The sequence below is a fragment of the Bufo bufo genome, chromosome 6 (genome assembly GCF_905171765.1).
Source record: "Bufo bufo chromosome 6, aBufBuf1.1, whole genome shotgun sequence".
NCBI lineage: Eukaryota > Metazoa > Chordata > Amphibia > Anura > Bufonidae > Bufo > Bufo bufo.
This window is the reverse complement of record NC_053394.1, coordinates 394,657,936-394,676,534: the sequence shown is the minus strand read 5'-3', so window position 1 is coordinate 394,676,534 and position 18,599 is coordinate 394,657,936. Positions and strand designations below refer to the sequence as shown.

Below are 18,599 nucleotides of genomic sequence, written 5' to 3'. Positions count from 1 at the left end.
CATACAGATAAGAGTTAGGGCCAGGAGCAGGGTTTTATAGGTGGTGACCCATTTCCTTCACTAGCGGTGAGGCCTAGTGTCTTTCCCCTTCCTTCTTGATTGTCTTTTGGTGTTCTCCCCTACTACATCCGTGACAGCTCCATGCCAAGTTTTTGACCTTACCCCTTCCCTCCAGTCAGAGATGTAACTTGACCTGCATGAACTTTGTATAGTACCTGTCACGGATGAACCGTGAAGAACCGCAATCGATTCGGAAATGAAACGCAATCAATCAATTTTCTGATTGTCGCATTTGGGAATGGCTGAGGCCATTCTCAGGGGTCCAGCAGGTAACAGATTCTATTCCTGTGATGCCGCTGTTTTCTTTAGCTACATCAAAGGGGCTTCCCATCTGCACAGATCTCCCAGTTAGGCCTCATGCACACGACCGTATTTTTTTGCGGTCCGCAAAAACGGGTTCCGTTTTTCCGTAATCCGTGACCGTTTTTTCGTCCGTGGGTCTTCCTTGATTTTTGGGGGATCCACGGACATGAAAAAAAAGTCGTTTTGGTGTCCGCCTGGCCGTGCGGAGCCAAACGGATCCGTCCTGAATTACAATGCAAGTCAATGGGGACGGATCCGTTTGATGTTGACACAATATTTTGCAATTTCAAACGGATCCGTCCCCCATTGACTTTCAATGTAAAGTCAGGAGTTAATATACCATAGGATCTGAGTTTTCTCCAATCCGATGGTATATTCATCACCATGGGAACGCCTCTATGTTAGAATATACTGTCGGATTTGAGTTACATCGTGAAACTCAAATCCGACAGTATATTCTAACACAGAGGCGTTCCCATGGTGATGGGGACGCTTCAGGTTAGAATATACTAAAATAACTGTGTACATGACTGCCCCCTGCTGCCTGGCAGGTGCTGCCTCTGTGTCCGACCGGGAGCTCCTCCTACTGGTAAGTGACAGGTCTGTGCAGCGCATTGCTTAATGACCTGTCACTTACCAGTAGGAGGAGCTCCCGGCCGGACGCAGACATCGCAGCCTCGCAGGTAAGTATAATGGTTCTACAAATTGCTAAGTAACCATGGCAACCGGGACAGCAGTAGCGTCCTGGTTGCCATGGTTACCGATCGGAGCCCCAGCGATTAAACTGGGACTCCGATCGGTACTCTCCGCTGCCACCAATGATAGGGGGGGAGATTTTAATTAGGAGGGGGGAGGGAGGGGAGAGGGCCCACTGGCCACCAACGAGTTAACTACAGGGGAGGGAGGGGGGCCGGCCGCACTGGCCACCAACGAGTTAACTACAGGGGAGGGAGGGGGGCCCACTGGCCACCAACGAGTTAACTACAGGGGAGGGAGGGGGGCCCACTGGCCACCAACGAGTTAACTACAGGGGAGGGAGGGGGGCCGGCCGCACTGGCCACCAATGTGTTAACTACAGGGGGGGGGGCCCACTGGCCACCAATGAGTTAACTACAAGGGAGGGAGGGGGGGGGCCGGCCGCACTGGCCACCAACGAGTTAACTACAGGGGAGGGAGGGGGGCCCACTGGCCACCAACGAGTTAACTACAGGGGAGGGAGGGGGGGCCGGCCGCACTGGCCACCAATGTGTTAACTACAGGGGGGGGGGCACTGGCCACCAATGTGTTAACTACAGGGGGGGGGCTGCCGGAAAACGGCACAACGGCCACGGATGCACACAACGGTCGTGTGCATGAGGCCTTAGGTGTGAAAACTACGACCTGAAAAGAGACCATTTGGTCTGTCACTGCCATGGAGGGCTTGTAACACAGCATGATTGAGACATGTCGGCACCATGGTCCCAGACTTAAAATGAATGTGTCGTATGATTTTTGCCTTTTTTTAGGAATGCCATACTTAAGATAGGTACGGAAATTATATAATTTTGTTGGTCAGGATCCGCTGAGTATTCTAATATAAAAAATATGCCGCTGGTATAAGCAACATCCAGGCTATTAAACTTCTCAGTAACCAAATATTATGTAATCCTCGTGTCTACTGTCAATGAGATCAATATTTTCTGAGGATTGTAAATTTGTTATTATTATTTGTGTGCGGCGGACGTGCTCTGAAATATGAAAATGTCATATCTTCGGGACTTGAGTTTCCCGCCGAAATAAAAGCCCAGGGGCTGAGTCTGAGATCCCGCCCTAAAAGCTGGATCATTCATAAGGCAATGACTGAAATCTGGTAGGAGTCCTCCCTTGTGTAACATCACCTGAACAGAAGCCAGCCAGAGGACCACGTGGTTGGCGGCCATTTTGCCGGACTTTTATTCTGGAACAAAGGACTTTCTTGGATCTTCCACAAAGGACATATTTCTTCTGAAATTAGGTATTCCCTTCCATTGGTTTCCCTTTTACACTGGGCTATTCTTCCCTATAATTGTTACTTTTAATAATTTTCTGTATATGGTAACTATTTGTATTGCATTTATAATAAATGACGTTAAAGTCATTTCCTTCAGCTTCATACCTGCTCTGAGCACCTCAGAACGAATTCTAGCCTTCTGAATAGTTGCTACCCTGAAAGTTGTTTTGTCTAGTCAGAACGGGTTACCCTTTTCCCAGTTAAAAGGGATGGTGGCAGTCCGATACCTAAATATTGCGTAGTGTGGGTTCCCGTAGTTCGCACACTCCCTTCTAGCCTGTCTGCTGCCCAAGGTCCGGTGGTTTCAGCTCACTGATTGCAACCACGACGTTGGACGGTCTGTGGGCTGAAACGGATCGGAAGGCATTGAGCGGTCCGGCCACTAGGGGGCGTGAGGCATTGAGTGGTCCGGCCACTAGGGGGCGTGTGACAGTGGTGGCAGCGGTGGGATCTGTGTTGTGCTCAAAGCATCTAGACAGTGTTGAACTAATTTAACCCTGTCAGAACTGAACAAATTTGGTGGTGTTGTGGCTGAGTGGGATATTTTTATTTCCATATACACAGGGACAGTGTAGCCCAGTACCCCTTCCCAAAACCTTGTTTTCTTTATCTATCTTTTATTTGGCGTGAAAATGTCCGTGGATTACAAGAAAATGAATATATCAGATCTGGAAAATCTGTGTCAAATTCGAAGCATTGAAATCGGCCGCAAGACAAGGGCCGACCTGATAAAACACTTGTTCAGATGGGATACCCAGCAACTGCGGGGGCTGGACGTGTCCACTGCGGAGGGCGCAGACCCATCTGTCTTAAGTCCAGGGGAACCGGAGACTGGAAATCCTGACGGCACGGAGGGGGAACCTCCTGCGGGCCCTGTTGCACCCTCTGCGCAGGAGAATGTCAGTACGGATCCTGGGGTCAGAGTTTCTCCAAGTACATGCCTGGAACCGGACTGTCCACTTGTGCTGATCCTATAATGCAGCAGGCATTACAAAGGCTGATGGACACTGATCCAATGAAGTACCTGCAGTACATGGCGGAGGAGCGACAAGCTGAGAGGGATGCCGCAGAGCGGGAGTGCCAGCGTTTGCATGAACTGGACATGGCCAAGGTGCAACAGTCCAGCCGGAGTTCGTCGCCCAGCCTCCCTGCTGAAGGAGCAGCATCGCCTGTAAGTGCAAAGTTTAAATTTGCTCCTATTGAAAAGGACACGGATATTGACTTGTTTTTGCGATCTTTTAAAAAAGCATGCCGTCAATACCGTCTGTCCCAAAACCAGTGGGCCAGACACCTGACACCCTTGCTGCCCTACAAAGCCCTTGATGCTTTTGCGGAGTTTCCTATGGAACAGGATACCGATTATATCGCAATCAAGAACGCTACGATTGCCAAATATCAGCTGACCCCTGAGGTCTATCGTAAAAACTTTAGATCCTTGCAGAAGAAGCATACGGACTCTTATCCGGATGTGGTCAGCAGTTTACTCACCACCTTCCGCCAGTGGACTCTAGGCCTCACCAAAGGGTCTTATGATGTCTTAGAGGACTTGATGGTACTAGAGCAGCTTCTGTGTATTTGCCCTGCTGATGTACGACAATTTGTGCTGGAAAGAAAGCCTGCATCAGTGACTGCTGCAGCCGAGCTCCCTGAGACCTTTGTGACAACCCGTGTGCCTGATCTGTGCAGATCTGTACCATCTAGCTGGAGAGGAGGTCAGCCGAATACACGGGCAGACCCTCCTGCTCCTGTGAGCCGTCCGCCACAGAGAACACCCAGTGCAGCTGCTGCTTCCAGACCTGGGGCGCCGGACGGGGTCACCTGTCACTACTGCCACAGAACAGGACACATGAAGTTCAACTGTCCTGAGCGGAGGCAGACACCACCGGTCCCAGGGCCACCAGCACCTGGACCACCTGGACCTCGCCCGCGGCAGACACAGCTAGCCAGCGCACCACAGCCTGGAACGCCATCAAATGTTCTGTTCGCCAGTGGGGAAGAGATCCACCCCATCACTAGCAATCACCAGCTTGTTACGGTGAATGACCGGCTGGTCACCGGTTTCCGAGACAGCGGGGCGGATGTCACTCACATTCCCCAGGCCCAGGTGTCCATCGACTGGGGGGTGGGGGTTCAAGAGAAGGTAATTGGGATTCTGGACCAGCTACCGTTTCCTGTTCTGTTGGGGACCGACTTGGGCAAGTTTGTGTCCTATTATGAACCTGCCACAAACCCCTGGCATCCCAGGGAGGAATCAGACTCTCTGCCCACACCCAGGTACTTTGCCCATGGGGGCAAGAGCAAGGGGGAGGGGGATTGAAGGTGCCCAGTCCAGGGCTACCCGAGGTTGATGTACAGCCTGTTAGTCAAGATGTAACTGTTAATGTCACTCCTGCAGGGGAAAATTATGAAAATGCCAAAATGTGCTGTTCCGAAATTGTACCTGTTTTAGCAGTGACTCGCAGCCGTGCTGCTCAGAACCTGGGCTCAGAACAGGTGGAGGAGGTTCCGGCCTTCTCCCCCTCATCTGACCACAGGGATTGTAACTTTCAGCTACAGACCGACCCTAGCCTCGAGACACTCAGAAGACAGGTTTCTGAGCCCCTCGCAGACGGGGCTGCATTCAATGTGTATTGGGACGGTGGGAAGTTGTACAGTGAGCCAGTACAACCCACTGAAAGTGAAATGAGTGCGAGTACCAAGTGGCTTGTGGTACCTAGTGCATTCCGGGGGCATGTACTGAATTCTGCACATGACATCATCCTGGCAGGGCACTTAGGGATTCGCAGGACACTTGATCGTATTCGGGGACAGTTTTACTGGCCTAGGATGTGGATAGATGTGACGAACTACTGCCACTCATGTACTGTTTGCCAAGAGGTAAAAAGGGCTGGGAATCCCCGCAGGGCTCCATTGTGTCCACTGCCAATCATAAGTGAGCCATTTCACCGAGTGGCAGTCGACATAATTGGACCGCTGCCAACTCCCAGCAGCAGTGGCAAAAAGTACATCCTGACGGTGGTGGATTTTGCCACCCGCTACCCCGATGCCGCGGCACTCTCCTCCCTGAGAGTAGGATGCCCTACTTACCATTTTCTCCCGAGTAGGGTTCCCGGAGGAGATGCTCTCGGATCAGGGACCACAATTTATGTCTGACCTCATGGAGGCTCTGTGTGCAAGGATACAGATGACGCACATTGTCTCCAGCCCATACCACCCGCAGACCAATGGCCTCTGTGAACGATTTAAAAGGGCGCTGAAGCAAATGCTGTCAACGTTCATTGAGTCGCAGGGTGGGGACTGGGAGCGATACCTGCCTCATCTGTTGTTTGCCTATCGGGAGGTGCCGCAGGAGTCCACCGGGTTCTCCCCGTTTGAACTCCTGTATGGTAGAAATGTCCGAGGACCCCTACAATTGATGCGGGAGATGTGGGAAGGCAAGGGTGACCCCACGGATGTCTCCGTGGTTGATTATGTCCTCAAGTCCAGGGACAAAATGGAGTCCCTTACTGCGATGGTGACAGAAAACATGGCCCAGGCTCAGGCCAAGCAAAAGTGGCAGTATGACCGCACTGCTGGGGAGCGGTCCTTTGAGATAGGTGACAAGGTGTATGCCCTGCTAGCCATAAGGCAGAACAAGTTACAGGCCGCTTGGGAGGGACCATACACCATAGTGCAGCGGTTAAACCCCCTGACATACTTAGTGAACATGGGAGGTAGGAAACAGAAGAGCTTCCATGTCAACATGCTGAAGGCCCACCACAACCGGACCCAGTATGTGCTGCCAGTGTGCAGCCGGTTAGAGCAGGAAGAGGCAGACCCTCTTCTAGATTTGCTGGCTGACATTCAAGAGTCGGACTGCGACATAAATGTCAACCCACAACTCTCTCCGTCCCAGAACTAACAGTTACAGGGGGTGTTGGGCCAGTACTGCCACACTTTCTCAGGCATCCCAGGGCGGACCAGTCTGGCAGTTCACTGGGTAGATACCGGAACCCATCCCCCCATCAAGCAATCTGCTTATCGGGTCTCTCCAGAGGTGCTAGCTGACATGCAGAGAGAGGTGAGGGAGATGTTAGAGCTAGGGGTCGTTCAAAAGTCCTGTAGCGCATGGGCAGCAACGGTTGTCCTGTCCCCAAAAAGGACCAGACGACTCGGTTCTGTGTGGACTACAGGAAGTTGAATGCCATCACCACTACAGACGCCTACCCCATGCCTCGCATCGATGAGTTGCTAGACATGCTGGCGGCCGACAGCTATCTATCAATCATGGATCTGAGCCGGGGGTACTGGCAGATCCCTCTTGCACCTGACACGAGGCAAAAGTCAGCCTTCATCACCCACTTCGGCCTCTTCGAGTTCACTATGATGCCCTTTGGGATGAAAAATGCACCTGCCACGTTCCAGCGGGCTGTGAACGACCTGCTGGAGGGAATGCAAGAGTTTGCTGCAGCGTACCTGGATGACATTGCGGTGTTCAGCCCCACCTGGGAAGAACATCTCAAACACCTGTCCCAGGTACTAGAGAGGCTGTCCGTGGCCAATTTGACAGTTAAGCCAAGTAAGTGTCAAATCGGCATGACGGAGGTGCAGTACCTAGGTCACCGGGTGGGAGGTCACACCCTGAAACCTGACACGGGAAAGGTAGACGCCATCCTGGCATGGCCTCGGCCTATCACGAAAAAACAGGTCCAGGCGTTTCTGGGGACCGCTGGCTACTATAGGAAGTTTGTTCCGGCCTATAGTACCCTCGCGAAGCCCCTGACAGATGCCACTAGCAAGAAGCACCCAAAAACCGTTAGTTGGACACGCGAGTGCGAGAACGCCTTCGGGCCTTGAAGCAGGCGCTGGCTAGTGCCCATGTGCTCCAAGCCCCAGGCTTCAGTCGTCGGTTCATTGTACAAACCGATGCCTCAGACTACGGTCTCGGCGCAGTCCTCAGCCAGGCGGATGAAAAGGGGGACGAACACCCTATTCTGTACCTGAGCCAGAAGCTTCTGCCCAGAGAGGTAGCCTATTCCACCACGGAAAAGGAGTGTCTAGCGATTGTGTGGGCCCTACAGAAGCTACAGTCATATCTGTACGGCTGCTCCTTCACGATCGTTACTGACCATAACCCGCTCAGTTGGCTTAACCGCACTGCAGGGACCAATGGCAAGCTCTTACGATGGAGCCTGTCGCTGCAACAGTACGACTTTACCATCCAACACAAGGCAGGTAGCCGACACCAAAATGCAGATGGTCTATACCGTTGCAATGGGGAACCAGACTGGTCAGCACAGGTTAGCGGCAACTCCACACTTCTTGTTGACGGATGTCTAGCCGCAGTCCCAGGGGGAGGTGTCACGGATGAACCGTGAGGAACCGCAATCGATTCGAAAATGAAACGCAATCCATCGATTTTCTGATTGTCACGTTTGGGAATTGCTGAGGCCATTCTCAGGGGTCCAGCAGGTAACAGATTCTATTCCTGTGATTGCAGCTGTTTTCTTTAGCTACATCAAAGGGGCTTCCCATCTGCAGAGATCTCCCAGTTAGGTGTGAAAACTACGACCTGAAAAGAGACCATTTGGTCTGTCACTGCCATGGAGGGCTTGTAACACAGCATGATTGAGACATGTCGGCACCATGGTCCCAGATTGAAAATGAATGTGTCGTATGATTTTTGCCTTTTTTAGGAATGCCATACTTAGGATGGGTACGGAAATTATATCATATTAGAGTATTCTAATATAAAAAATATGCCGCTGGGATAAGCAACATTCAGGCTATTAACCCCTTAAGAACACAGCCTTATTTCACCTTAAGGACCAGGCCATTTTTTGCAAATCTGACCAGTGTCATTTTATGTGGTGATAACTTTAAAACGCTTTTACTTATCCAGGCCATTCTGAGATCGTTTTTTCGTTACATATTGTACTTCATAACACTGGTAAAATGGAGTAAAAAAAATTCATTTTTATTTATAAAAAAATACCAAATTTACCAAAATTTTGGAATTATTTGCAAATTTCCAAGTTTAAATTTCTCTACTTCTATAATACATATTAATACCTTCAAAAATAGTTATTAGTTTACATTCCCCATATGTCTACTTCATGTTTGGATCATTTTGGGAATGCAATTTTATATTTTGGGGACGTTACCATACTTTAGGTGCAAATCTTGCAAATTTTCAAAAATTTTCAAAAACCCACTTTTTAGGGACCAGTTCAGGTCTGAAGTCACTTTGTGAGGCTTACATAATAGAAACCACCCCATCCTAGAAACTACACCCCTCAAGGTATTCAAAACTGATTTTACAAACATTATTAACCCTTTAGGTGTTCCACAAGAGTTGATGGCAAATGGAGATAAAATTTCAGAATTTCAATTTTTTTGCCAAATTTTTCATTTTAATCCGTTTTTTCCAATAACAAAGCAAGGGTTAACAGCCAAACAAAACTCTATATTTATTGCCCTGACTCTGCAGTTTACAGAAACACCCGATATGTGGTCGTACACCACAGGGCGTCATGGCGTAGAGGCCCATTTGAAGCCCCCTGATGCACCCATAGAGTAGAAACTCCAAAAAAGTGACCCCATTTTGGAAACTACGGGATAGGGTGGCAGTTTTTTGGGTACTAATTTAGGGTACATATGATTTTTGGTTGCTCTATATTACACTTTTTGTGAAGCAAAGTAACAAAAAATAGAAATTCTGAAATTTCATCTCCATCTGCCATTCATTCTTGTGGAACACTTAAAGGGTTAACAAAGTTTGTAAAATCTGTTTTGAATACCTTGAGGGGTGTAGTTTCTTAAATGGGGTCACTTTTTGGAGTTTCTACTCTAGGGGTGCATCAGGGGGGCTTCAAATGGGACATGGTGTCAAAAAACAAGTCCAGCAAAAACTGCCTTCCAAAATCCATATGGCATTCCTTTCCTTCTGCGCTCTGCCGTGTGGCCATACAGCAGTTTAAAACCACATATGGGGTGTTTCTGTAAACTAAAGAATCAGGGCAATAAATATTGAGTTTTGTTTAGCTGTTAACCCTTGCTTTGTTACGGGAAAAAATGGATTAAAATGGAAAATTTTTGGCACCGTTTTTATTTTTTATTATTTACAGCGTTCATCTGACAGATTAGATCATGTGCTATTTTTATAGAGCAGGTTCTTACAGACACGGCAATACCTAATATGTATACTTTTTTTTTATTTATTAAGGTTTTACACAATAATATCATTTTTGAAACCAAAAAAACTTGTTTTAGTGTCTCCATAGTCTGAGAGCCATAGTTTTTTTAAATTTTTTGGGCAATTGTTTTATGTAGGGTATCAGTTTGTGCGTAATGAGATGACGGTTAGATTGGCACCATTGTGGGGGGCATACGCCTTTTTGATCGCTTGGTGTTGCACTTTTAGTGACGTAAGGTGACAAAACAAATGTTTTTTTAGCAGTTTTTATTTTATTTTTTTGACAGTGTTCATCTGAGGGGTTAGGTCATATGATATTTTTATAGAGCCGTTACGGACGTGGTGATATCTAATATGTATATTTTCTTTTCTTTTTTTAAGTAATATTATTTTTGAAACAAAAAAAAAAAACGTTTTAGTGTCTCCATAGTCTGAGAGTCATAGTTTTTTCAGTTTTTAGGCAATTGTCTCGGGTTGGGTACCATTTTTGCGGGATGAGATGAGAGTTAGATTGGCACTATTTTGGGGAGCATACGACTTTTTGATCGCTTGCTGCTATTACACTTTTTGTGATGTAAGGTGATAAAAAATAGCTTTTTTGACACCGTTTTTATTTTTTACGGTGTTCACCTCAGGGTTTAGGTCATGTGGTATTTTTATAGAGCAGGTTATTACAAACGCGGTGATACCTAATATGTATACTTTTTTTTTTACGTTTAACATAAAAAATGCATTTTTGAAACAAAAAAAATCATGTTTTAGTCTGAGAGCCATAGTGTTTTTTATTTTTTGGGCCATTGTCTCATGTAGGGGCTCATTTTTTGCGGGATGGGGCGACGGTTTGAATGGTACTATTTTGGCGTACATACGACTTTTTTGATCACTTTTATTACCTTTTTTGGGAAGTAAGGTGGGCAAAATTTCAATTTCATCATAGTTTTTTTTTTTATGGCGTTCACCGTGCGGGGAATGTAACATGACCGTTTTATAGATCAAGTCGTTACGGAAGCGGCGATATATAACATGTGTAGGGAATTTTATTTTTGTAATTTTTAATCAGGGATAAATGTTTTTTTTTATTTTTACTTTTTTTCACTTTTTAATATTTTTTTTTTTTTACCCAGACCCACTTGGTTCTTGAAGATCCAGTGGGTCTGATGTCTGTATAATACAGTACAGTACACTATATAGTGTACTGTACTGAATTTCACTTACACTTTGTCTGAACAGATCTCTGCCTTTAGCACAGATCTGTTCAGCACCATGGACATCAGGTTGCCTGAGAAGGCGTTTTGTTGCCATGGGAACCTTCCCCGTCTGCCACAACTGAGCGGAAGGGGAGGGAGGGTGGCTCCCTCCCTCTGTGACCCCATCCTGTCCGGGGGCTGCAAAGGCACAGCAGCCCCCCAATGGGAGAGGGAGGGAGCTCCCTCCCTGTTAACACCCCTTCCATACAGCGGTCCCTACGGACTGCGGCATGGAAGGGGTTAAAACGACTGACATCTGCACAGATGTCAGCCGTTTGAATCAGAGTGTCAGCAATGAGCTGACACTCTGATTCAACCGCTCGGTCATCCTGAGAATTAACAGGGGGCGGGCGGAAGATCGCGTGCCCGCCCCCCACACTGCCTCCCGCACCGACCGCAATCCTCCCTCCCGCTGCGCCCGCAGGCACAGAAACACAGAGGGCTGCAGGGGGGGGGTTTAACTTAGAAATAAAGGCACTTTGAGGTTTCTGATCCCTGCGGTCACGGACCGCAGGGATCAGAAACTTGCATAAGCGCTACAAACCACAGGTCTGAATTGACCTGCGCTTTGTAGCGATCGGCAAAGCGGAGGGGGGGGGGGGTCACAGGACCCCCCTAGGCATTGTCACAGGGTGCCTGCTGAATGATTTCAACAGGCACCCCGTTCTGATCACTGCTGGCCGTGCGGCAGTGAATCGGAACTACACAGGACGTACAGGTACGCCCTGTGTCCTTAAGTACCTGGACATCAGGGCGTACCTGTAAGCCCTGTGTCCTTAAGGGGTTAAACTTCTCAGTAACCGAATATTATATAATCCTCGTGTCTACTGTCAACGAGATCAATATTTTCTGAGGATTGTAAATTTGTTATTATTATTTGTGTGCGGCGGACATGCTCTGAAATATGAAAATGTCATATCTTTGGGACTTGAGTTTCCCGCCGAAATAAAAGCCCAGGGGCTGAGTCTGAGATCCCGCCCTAAAAGCTGGATCATTCATAAGGCAATGACTGAAAAAATGAAAAAAAAATTTGTGTGCAAGAGGCCTTACAATGATTGTGTGTTGGACAGGATTTGGGAGCTAGATCAGGGTGCTGAGAAGAAGGTAACATCAGAGGAAGATGATGGTGGCAGCGGCAGCAATACAGAGTAAAGGCAACATACAGTTAGAACCTCCCAAAACCTGCCAGGGCCAGATCTGCTTCTAGTATTGTCAGCTTGGGAACTGGTGATGCTGATGATACTGTGGTCGCAGATTGAAAACGTGCCAGACCTAAAACAAGCTCGGCTGCAGCTAGCTCTATGTGGAGTGTGCAAGTATCTCCTGTCTGGCAGTTTTTCTCCACGGTGCTGGAAAACAAAAGCAATGCCCTGTGCAAGATCTGCCAGATTACAATAAGCCTTGGGAGTGACAGAGGTGTCTGCCAGCTACCACAACAAGAAGCAGGGCAGAACATCGCTCCCACTCCCCCTTCTTCCTATCATGTGAAGCATTGCCATGCCGTTTTAGAGCTGATCTCCCTGGGTGATAGTAGCCACATAGCCAAATACTTTCTAAAGGGCATCAAGCAGCAAACAACCTCGCTGGCCGTCTCCTCACCTAACTCCAACTGGGCAAGGTGGTCAGAGACAATTGCAGGAACATTGTGGCTGCTTTGTGTTTGGGAGAAATAACACATGCTCCCTGAATGATGCATGCGATAAATCTAGTCGTGCAGCGTTTGTTAAAAAAAAGTACAGTGTGTTTTGGAAGGTACTAATGATAGTAATAATAATCATATAATATAATCGTAATCAGTTCTCACCTCTCTTGTCCTTTTACTATAAACAGTGATAATCAGGGTGTTCTAGTGGTGATAGATAATCAGTTCGCACCTCTCCTGTGTTCTCCCCTGTCCCTTATACTAGGTACAGTATCTTCATGCCTGCAGTCATACCAAAACTTCTAGACAGAACAGGAAGACAGCATTAAAGGGTTTGTTCAGGAATAAGTAACTTTTCACATGTGCCCGCAGCCTCTACTATGGAAAGAGTCATACGTACCTGCTACCCTTAGCTCCGGTTATGTGTGCCAGCTCCTGTGTGCCCATCTTCCAGTAAATCTTGTTTGCTCCCTCGCCGGCACAGGCATGGTCACCTGCTTTACTGCAGCCAATGACTGGCTTCAGAGATGTGTCTCTTGTGGACATCTTACCCCTGAATCCAGTCATTGGCTGCAGCAGAGCAGATGATTATGCCCATTCCGAGGAGGTAAATAAGCCACGGACCGAAAGAACTTTGGCTTACCGGCTTCACAGTCCTGGGGCGTCCAGCAAGGGCAACAGGTGCACAAACAATGTAATGTTATATACAAACAATGTAATGTTATATACACACAATGTAATGTTAGGGATGGAATATAAGGGCTGCTCTCCCTGCATTGCAAACTGGTTGGAATAATGAAGCAATCAGATTGGATTTATACAGGAGACCTGCAGATATTTGGGTCAGATAAGTCCTGCTGTCCGGTCACTTTTGGTCATCATTCTAATTACTGATCTTTTCAGGTCATATAAAACCTTCCACACGACTTCTCCATCCGTCTGATGACTTCTACAATATTTCTTTCACAGCTTGTGAATCCGGGTGAAGATCTGAACAATATTAACCCTACAGAGACATATGTGAGGGGAGATGAGCAGAGGACAGAGGACATTCCTGCAGATAACCGCCCAGGTGAGTAGTGACCACTAAGTAAAGCAGAGAGGTCTCTAAGATTCTGCTTATACAAACAAAAAATATAGATATATTGTGCAATGTGGGAATAATGATATTACAATTATTATTGATGAGTATATATGAAAGTATAAAGGAACAAAAATAATATCACATACGGAGAGACTTGTACACAATAACAATTACTAATTATTACTACTAATAATAAAGTTACTCCCAAGACCATTTGGTAACTAAACCACAAATTCCTATCCCTCTACAGTACAGTGTAGTTACTATACAGAGGTCTTCTCATGTCTCTCCAGTCCCCGTCTTTGCTCTGGACCCTCCAGGTTTCCTCTTCTGTAGCACTTTTCTTTTCTCTTCTCCTTTTCTCTTCTGCCTCTTCACTTCTTCCTTCCTTCCTAACAGCCAGTCCTAGCATCGTCTAGAATATGGCTTGGACACATCTTTTTGGTTCTTCCTTATGGTTTTCTAGCAATTTCCAGGTAACTCTTGATGACTGATAGAAGCAGCTGGAATGTTGGGATTTTCCAGCATTTTCCTGCCCCACTAGCCATGTACCACCTACTGGACAATTGTCAGCCATTCTTTAGATAATTGACAGCTACAGTACCTTTGATGCTAATGGCCCGTTGTCCAGATAGACAGTACTCGCTCACACTGGCTTTGAGAGTATAGGCACTAATTACCAGGAAGTTGCTGAGAACAGGATACCAATACAATATATGGCTTACATCATTTTCCTAAAAACTCTTAAAAATCTGTATTAATCTGTATATCTTACACGTGCATAAATAAATTCACCTACACGCCTTGACATGCTATCAATGGGGTCATTAACCCCTTAGTGAGCACCCATACGCCTTTTTACAGCGGTCACTAAGGGGCCTTAGGCTAAGCCGCCGTTTTTTTTTACGGCTGCCCAGTCTAATTGCTGCACGGGTCCCCCATTCAGAGGGGAGCGGGATCCCCGCTCTCACAAGAGAGCCCCGGCCCTGCTCTAACAGCCCAGACTGGCAGTAGTGCCAATCCAGTCTGTTTAACACTTTACATGCCATGGGCAATGGCGCCTGCCGCATGTAAAGTGCTGACAGAGGGAGCGGACTCCCTCTGTCTCTTATCGGCACCCCGTAAATGCCGATGTGTGTGAAGGCTGGCTGGGGTCTCGTGTAGGCCCCAGACTAGGCTTGAGTAATTTCCAGCAGGCTGCTCCTCTCTGGCGCAGCTTGCTGGTCAATGTCAGAATAGCACTGACATTAAAATGCAATTCACTATAGGGATAATGCATTGCATTTTAAAATCAATCAAAAAGCTCTCTGTTATAGTCCCCTTGTGGGACTATTAAATGGTAAAAAAAAGTTAAAAAAATTTTTTTAAAAATTCCATCGAAAATACGCTTTTCAATGAAAAAAATTGCAAAAAAAAACCAACTCCTCCATATGTTTGGTATTTCCGTGTCCATAACGACCCATACTACATAAATATTACATAAATTATCCCCTACGGTGAACGCTGTGAAAAAAAAAATCTCTAATTGACTCTTCTGATTGATTCATCAGAATTACACCTGAAATTAATTTCAAGAAATAGTTCATCTGTAGTGATAGAATTTTCATTATCATTGGATGGTGTTTATATATGAATCCAGGGCCGGCTCTATCAAGCGGCTGCTTGAGGGCGCTGAGAAGGGGGGGCGGCAAACAATTATCTTGCTAACTTACACTTGCCCCGCTGAGCCTGTGTGCCACGCAGCCCAGCCGCCCCCCCCCCCAACCCTCACTGTCTCAGTCACAGAGCGAGCGGCATGCTATTGGCGCCATGATACTGGCACATAGAGGGGGGAGGAGAGAGGCACTTGATACTGGCACATTAGGGGGCAGGGGGAGAGGATGGCACTATGATATTAGCACATGGGAGGGGGGCAAGAAATGGACATGAATCATGAGGGACAGAAATGTGAAATGATGGGGGGGGGGCAAGAAATGGACATGAATCATGAGGGGCAGAAATGTGAAATGGGGGGGCAAAATGTAGATTCGCTTGTGTTGACAAAAATCCTTGCACCGGCCCTGTATGAATCGCAGGCACTTAATATTAATCCACGAAAAAAAGGAAGATTTTATGGAGCGTGCCATCCAGTTTGTGTACTTGAGAGTGACAGGACTGTGCTTCCTACTGTCCATTTTACTCTCCTCCCTCCGAGTCCAGCTGCTGTATCTGTCATCCATTATAGCCCAGGTCTCATTCCCCGGCCTGCACTCTCCCCAGCAGCAGGTGTGATACAGTGATGTCATTGTACCTGCTGGGCTGAGAGGGAGAGCGCACAGACCAGAGATAATCCCCCGGCCTGTGCGCTCTCCTCAGCTCAGCAGGAGAGATGACGTCATCACATCACGTCTGCTGCTGGGAAGAGCATGATGTGCTCGGTGTTACTTTTTAACTTTTTTCAAAGTACAAGAACCTCACTGATGTAAAGGGTACACTAAGGGACAGTACTACTGCAGGAGGTCCACAAAGGGGGCATAGCTGTCGGGCCACTAAGGAGAAGCATTATTGTAAGGGGCATAACTATTGTGTGGGGGCACTAAGGGGGCATAAGTACTGTTTGGAGACATCAAGGGGGCATTCTTCTGAGTACACTAAATGGGAATTCTACTGTGAAAGAGACTCTTAGGGTAGATAACTATGGTGTAGGGAACTAAGGGGACATTCAGCGCCTCTTGTCCAGCGCTAGGAAATGTTTTATTTATATGTATTGAAAATGACTGATTGGGTGGAGGTTGCAGGGAATTTGCTCATGGTGGGAGCCAACCTGGCCTAGTTATGCCTCTCGGTCTACTATTAGATTGTGATCTTTTTGGCCACCACTGTTTTAGTCAGTTAATTCTTGTATTTTGTGCGATACCTTTATGTGGATTTTTTATACTGAAATGTAATAAAATTTCAATAGAATATTTTGGTATATTATTAATCAGTAATAAAATGTCTTTTGTTCTTGGCAGATGACTGTACCAGGAACTTAGAGAAACATCTGGTATCTTCGGATTTTGAAGTAGATGATTGTGGTATCACACGAGATACATTTGAAGAGCATGCCAATATCAAAGATATATCTTCATCCAATCACAGCAATTATGCATCATTTGATTCTTTTAAACAGGTCCGATCTTCTGATTCATCACAGACTGTAACACGGAATACAAGTCACAGAAGAGGTGCTAAACATCCTACAGGACAAGTAAATGAGAAGCCATTTTCATGTTCAGAATGTGGTAAAAGTTTCAACCATAAAGTACCTCTTGTTATACATGAGAGAACTCACACAGGGGAGAAGCCATTTTCATGTTCAGAATGTGGGAAATGTTTTACCAATAATTCAGCTCTTGGTAAACATCAGAGAATTCACAGAGGAGAGAAGCCATTTTCATGTTCAGAATGTAGTAAGCGTTTTACTCAGAAATCATATCTTGTTGTACATCAGAGAGTTCACACCGGGGAGAAGCCATTTTCATGTTCAGAATGTGGGAAATGTTTTAACCAGAAATCAGCTCTTGTTACACATCAAAAAACTCACAGAGAAGAGAGGCCATTTTCATGTTCAGAATGTGGAAAATGTTTTAAGCAGAAATCGGTTCTTGATAAACATAAAAAAACTCACAGAGAAGAGAGGCCATTTTCATGTTCAGAATGTGGAAAATGTTTTAAGCAGAAATCGGTTCTTGTTGTACATCAGAGAAATCACACCGGAGAGAAGCCATTTTCATGTTCAGAATGTGGGAAATGTTTTAACGATAATTCACATCTTGTTGTGCATCAGAGAAATCACACAGGAGAGAAGCCATTTTCATGTTCAGAATGTGGGAAATGTTTTAACGATAATTCATATCTTGTTGTACATCAGAGAAATCACACAGGAGAGAAGCCATTTTCATGTTCAGAATGTGGGAAATGTTTTAACCAGAAATCGGCTCTTGTTGTACATCAGAGAACTCACACAGGAGAGAAGCCATTTTCATGCTCAGAATGTGGGAAATGTTTTAAGTATAAACAAGCTCTTGTTACGCATCAGAGAATTCACACAGGAGAGAAGCCATTTTCATGTCCAGAATGTGGGAAATGTTTTAGCGATAATTCATATCTTGTTGTACATCAGAGAAATCACACAGGAGAGAAGCCATTTTCATGTTCAGAATGTGGGAAATGTTTTAACGATAATTCATATCTTGTTGTACATCAGAGAAATCACACAGGAGAGAAGCCATTTTCATGTTCAGAATGTGGGAAATGTTTTAACCAGAAATCGGCTCTTGTTGTACATCAGAGAACTCACACAGAGGAGAAGCCATTTTCATGCTCAGAATGTGGGAAATGTTTTAAGTATAAACAAGCTCTTGTTATGCATCAGAGAATTCACACAGGAGAGAAGCCATTTTCATGTTCAGAATGTGGGAAATGTTTTAAGCAGCAATCGGCTCTTATTTTCCATCAGAGAGTTCACACAGGGGAGAAGCCATTTTCATGTTCAGAATGTGGAAAATGTTTTAAGCAGAAATCAGCTCTTGTTACACATCAAAAAACTCACAGAGAGAAGCCATCTCCATGCTTAGCCCTTTAGTGACCTCCCTTATGAAATGAAAAAAGGGGAGGGAAATATACCAAGATTTCTGGGATTATACATAGTTTGAAATAGTCCATCTATTTCATGAAGCAACTGATAAAAATGGGTTTCCAGCAATCAGCATATTAGAAACTATAATAATAGAAAAAACATAAAAAGGGGAGGGAAAGGGAAGAAAGGGAAGGTTAAGTTTGAAGAGTGCCCAAAGTACCTTTTAAAGAGGAGATAATGTACCAGGAGGTATACTGGAATGGTTTGACTGGCATGAATAAAGTTGCAATAAAGACCGCAAGCAAGATCTAAGGTCCACGTGCATACAAGCCACTGGCGTGGGAGTTCAGACGGGAACAGCTCGCAAGACCCTAGTCTGTTTCACTACAAGACCAACGTCTACACCGACATTTGGGCACAGACTACAATATATGGTAAGATTGTTCCAAAATATATGCCG

General features: G+C 46.1%; 1 protein-coding gene across 1 annotated transcript in view; it reads left to right on the top strand.

Annotated features, from left to right (window-relative positions):
* LOC121005755 (oocyte zinc finger protein XlCOF6-like) overlaps positions 1-18,386 on the top strand; it is a 48,369-nt gene extending 29,983 nt beyond the window's left edge. Inside the window, exons 6-8 of the mRNA XM_040438523.1 lie at positions 13,425-13,527; positions 16,533-16,690; positions 16,781-18,386. Coding sequence (XP_040294457.1) covers positions 13,425-13,527; positions 16,533-16,690; positions 16,781-18,145 — 1,626 coding nt within the window. The 3' untranslated portion in view covers positions 18,146-18,386. The remainder of the gene's footprint in view (positions 1-13,424; positions 13,528-16,532; positions 16,691-16,780) is intronic.
* Positions 18,387-18,599: the final 213 nt, after the last annotated feature.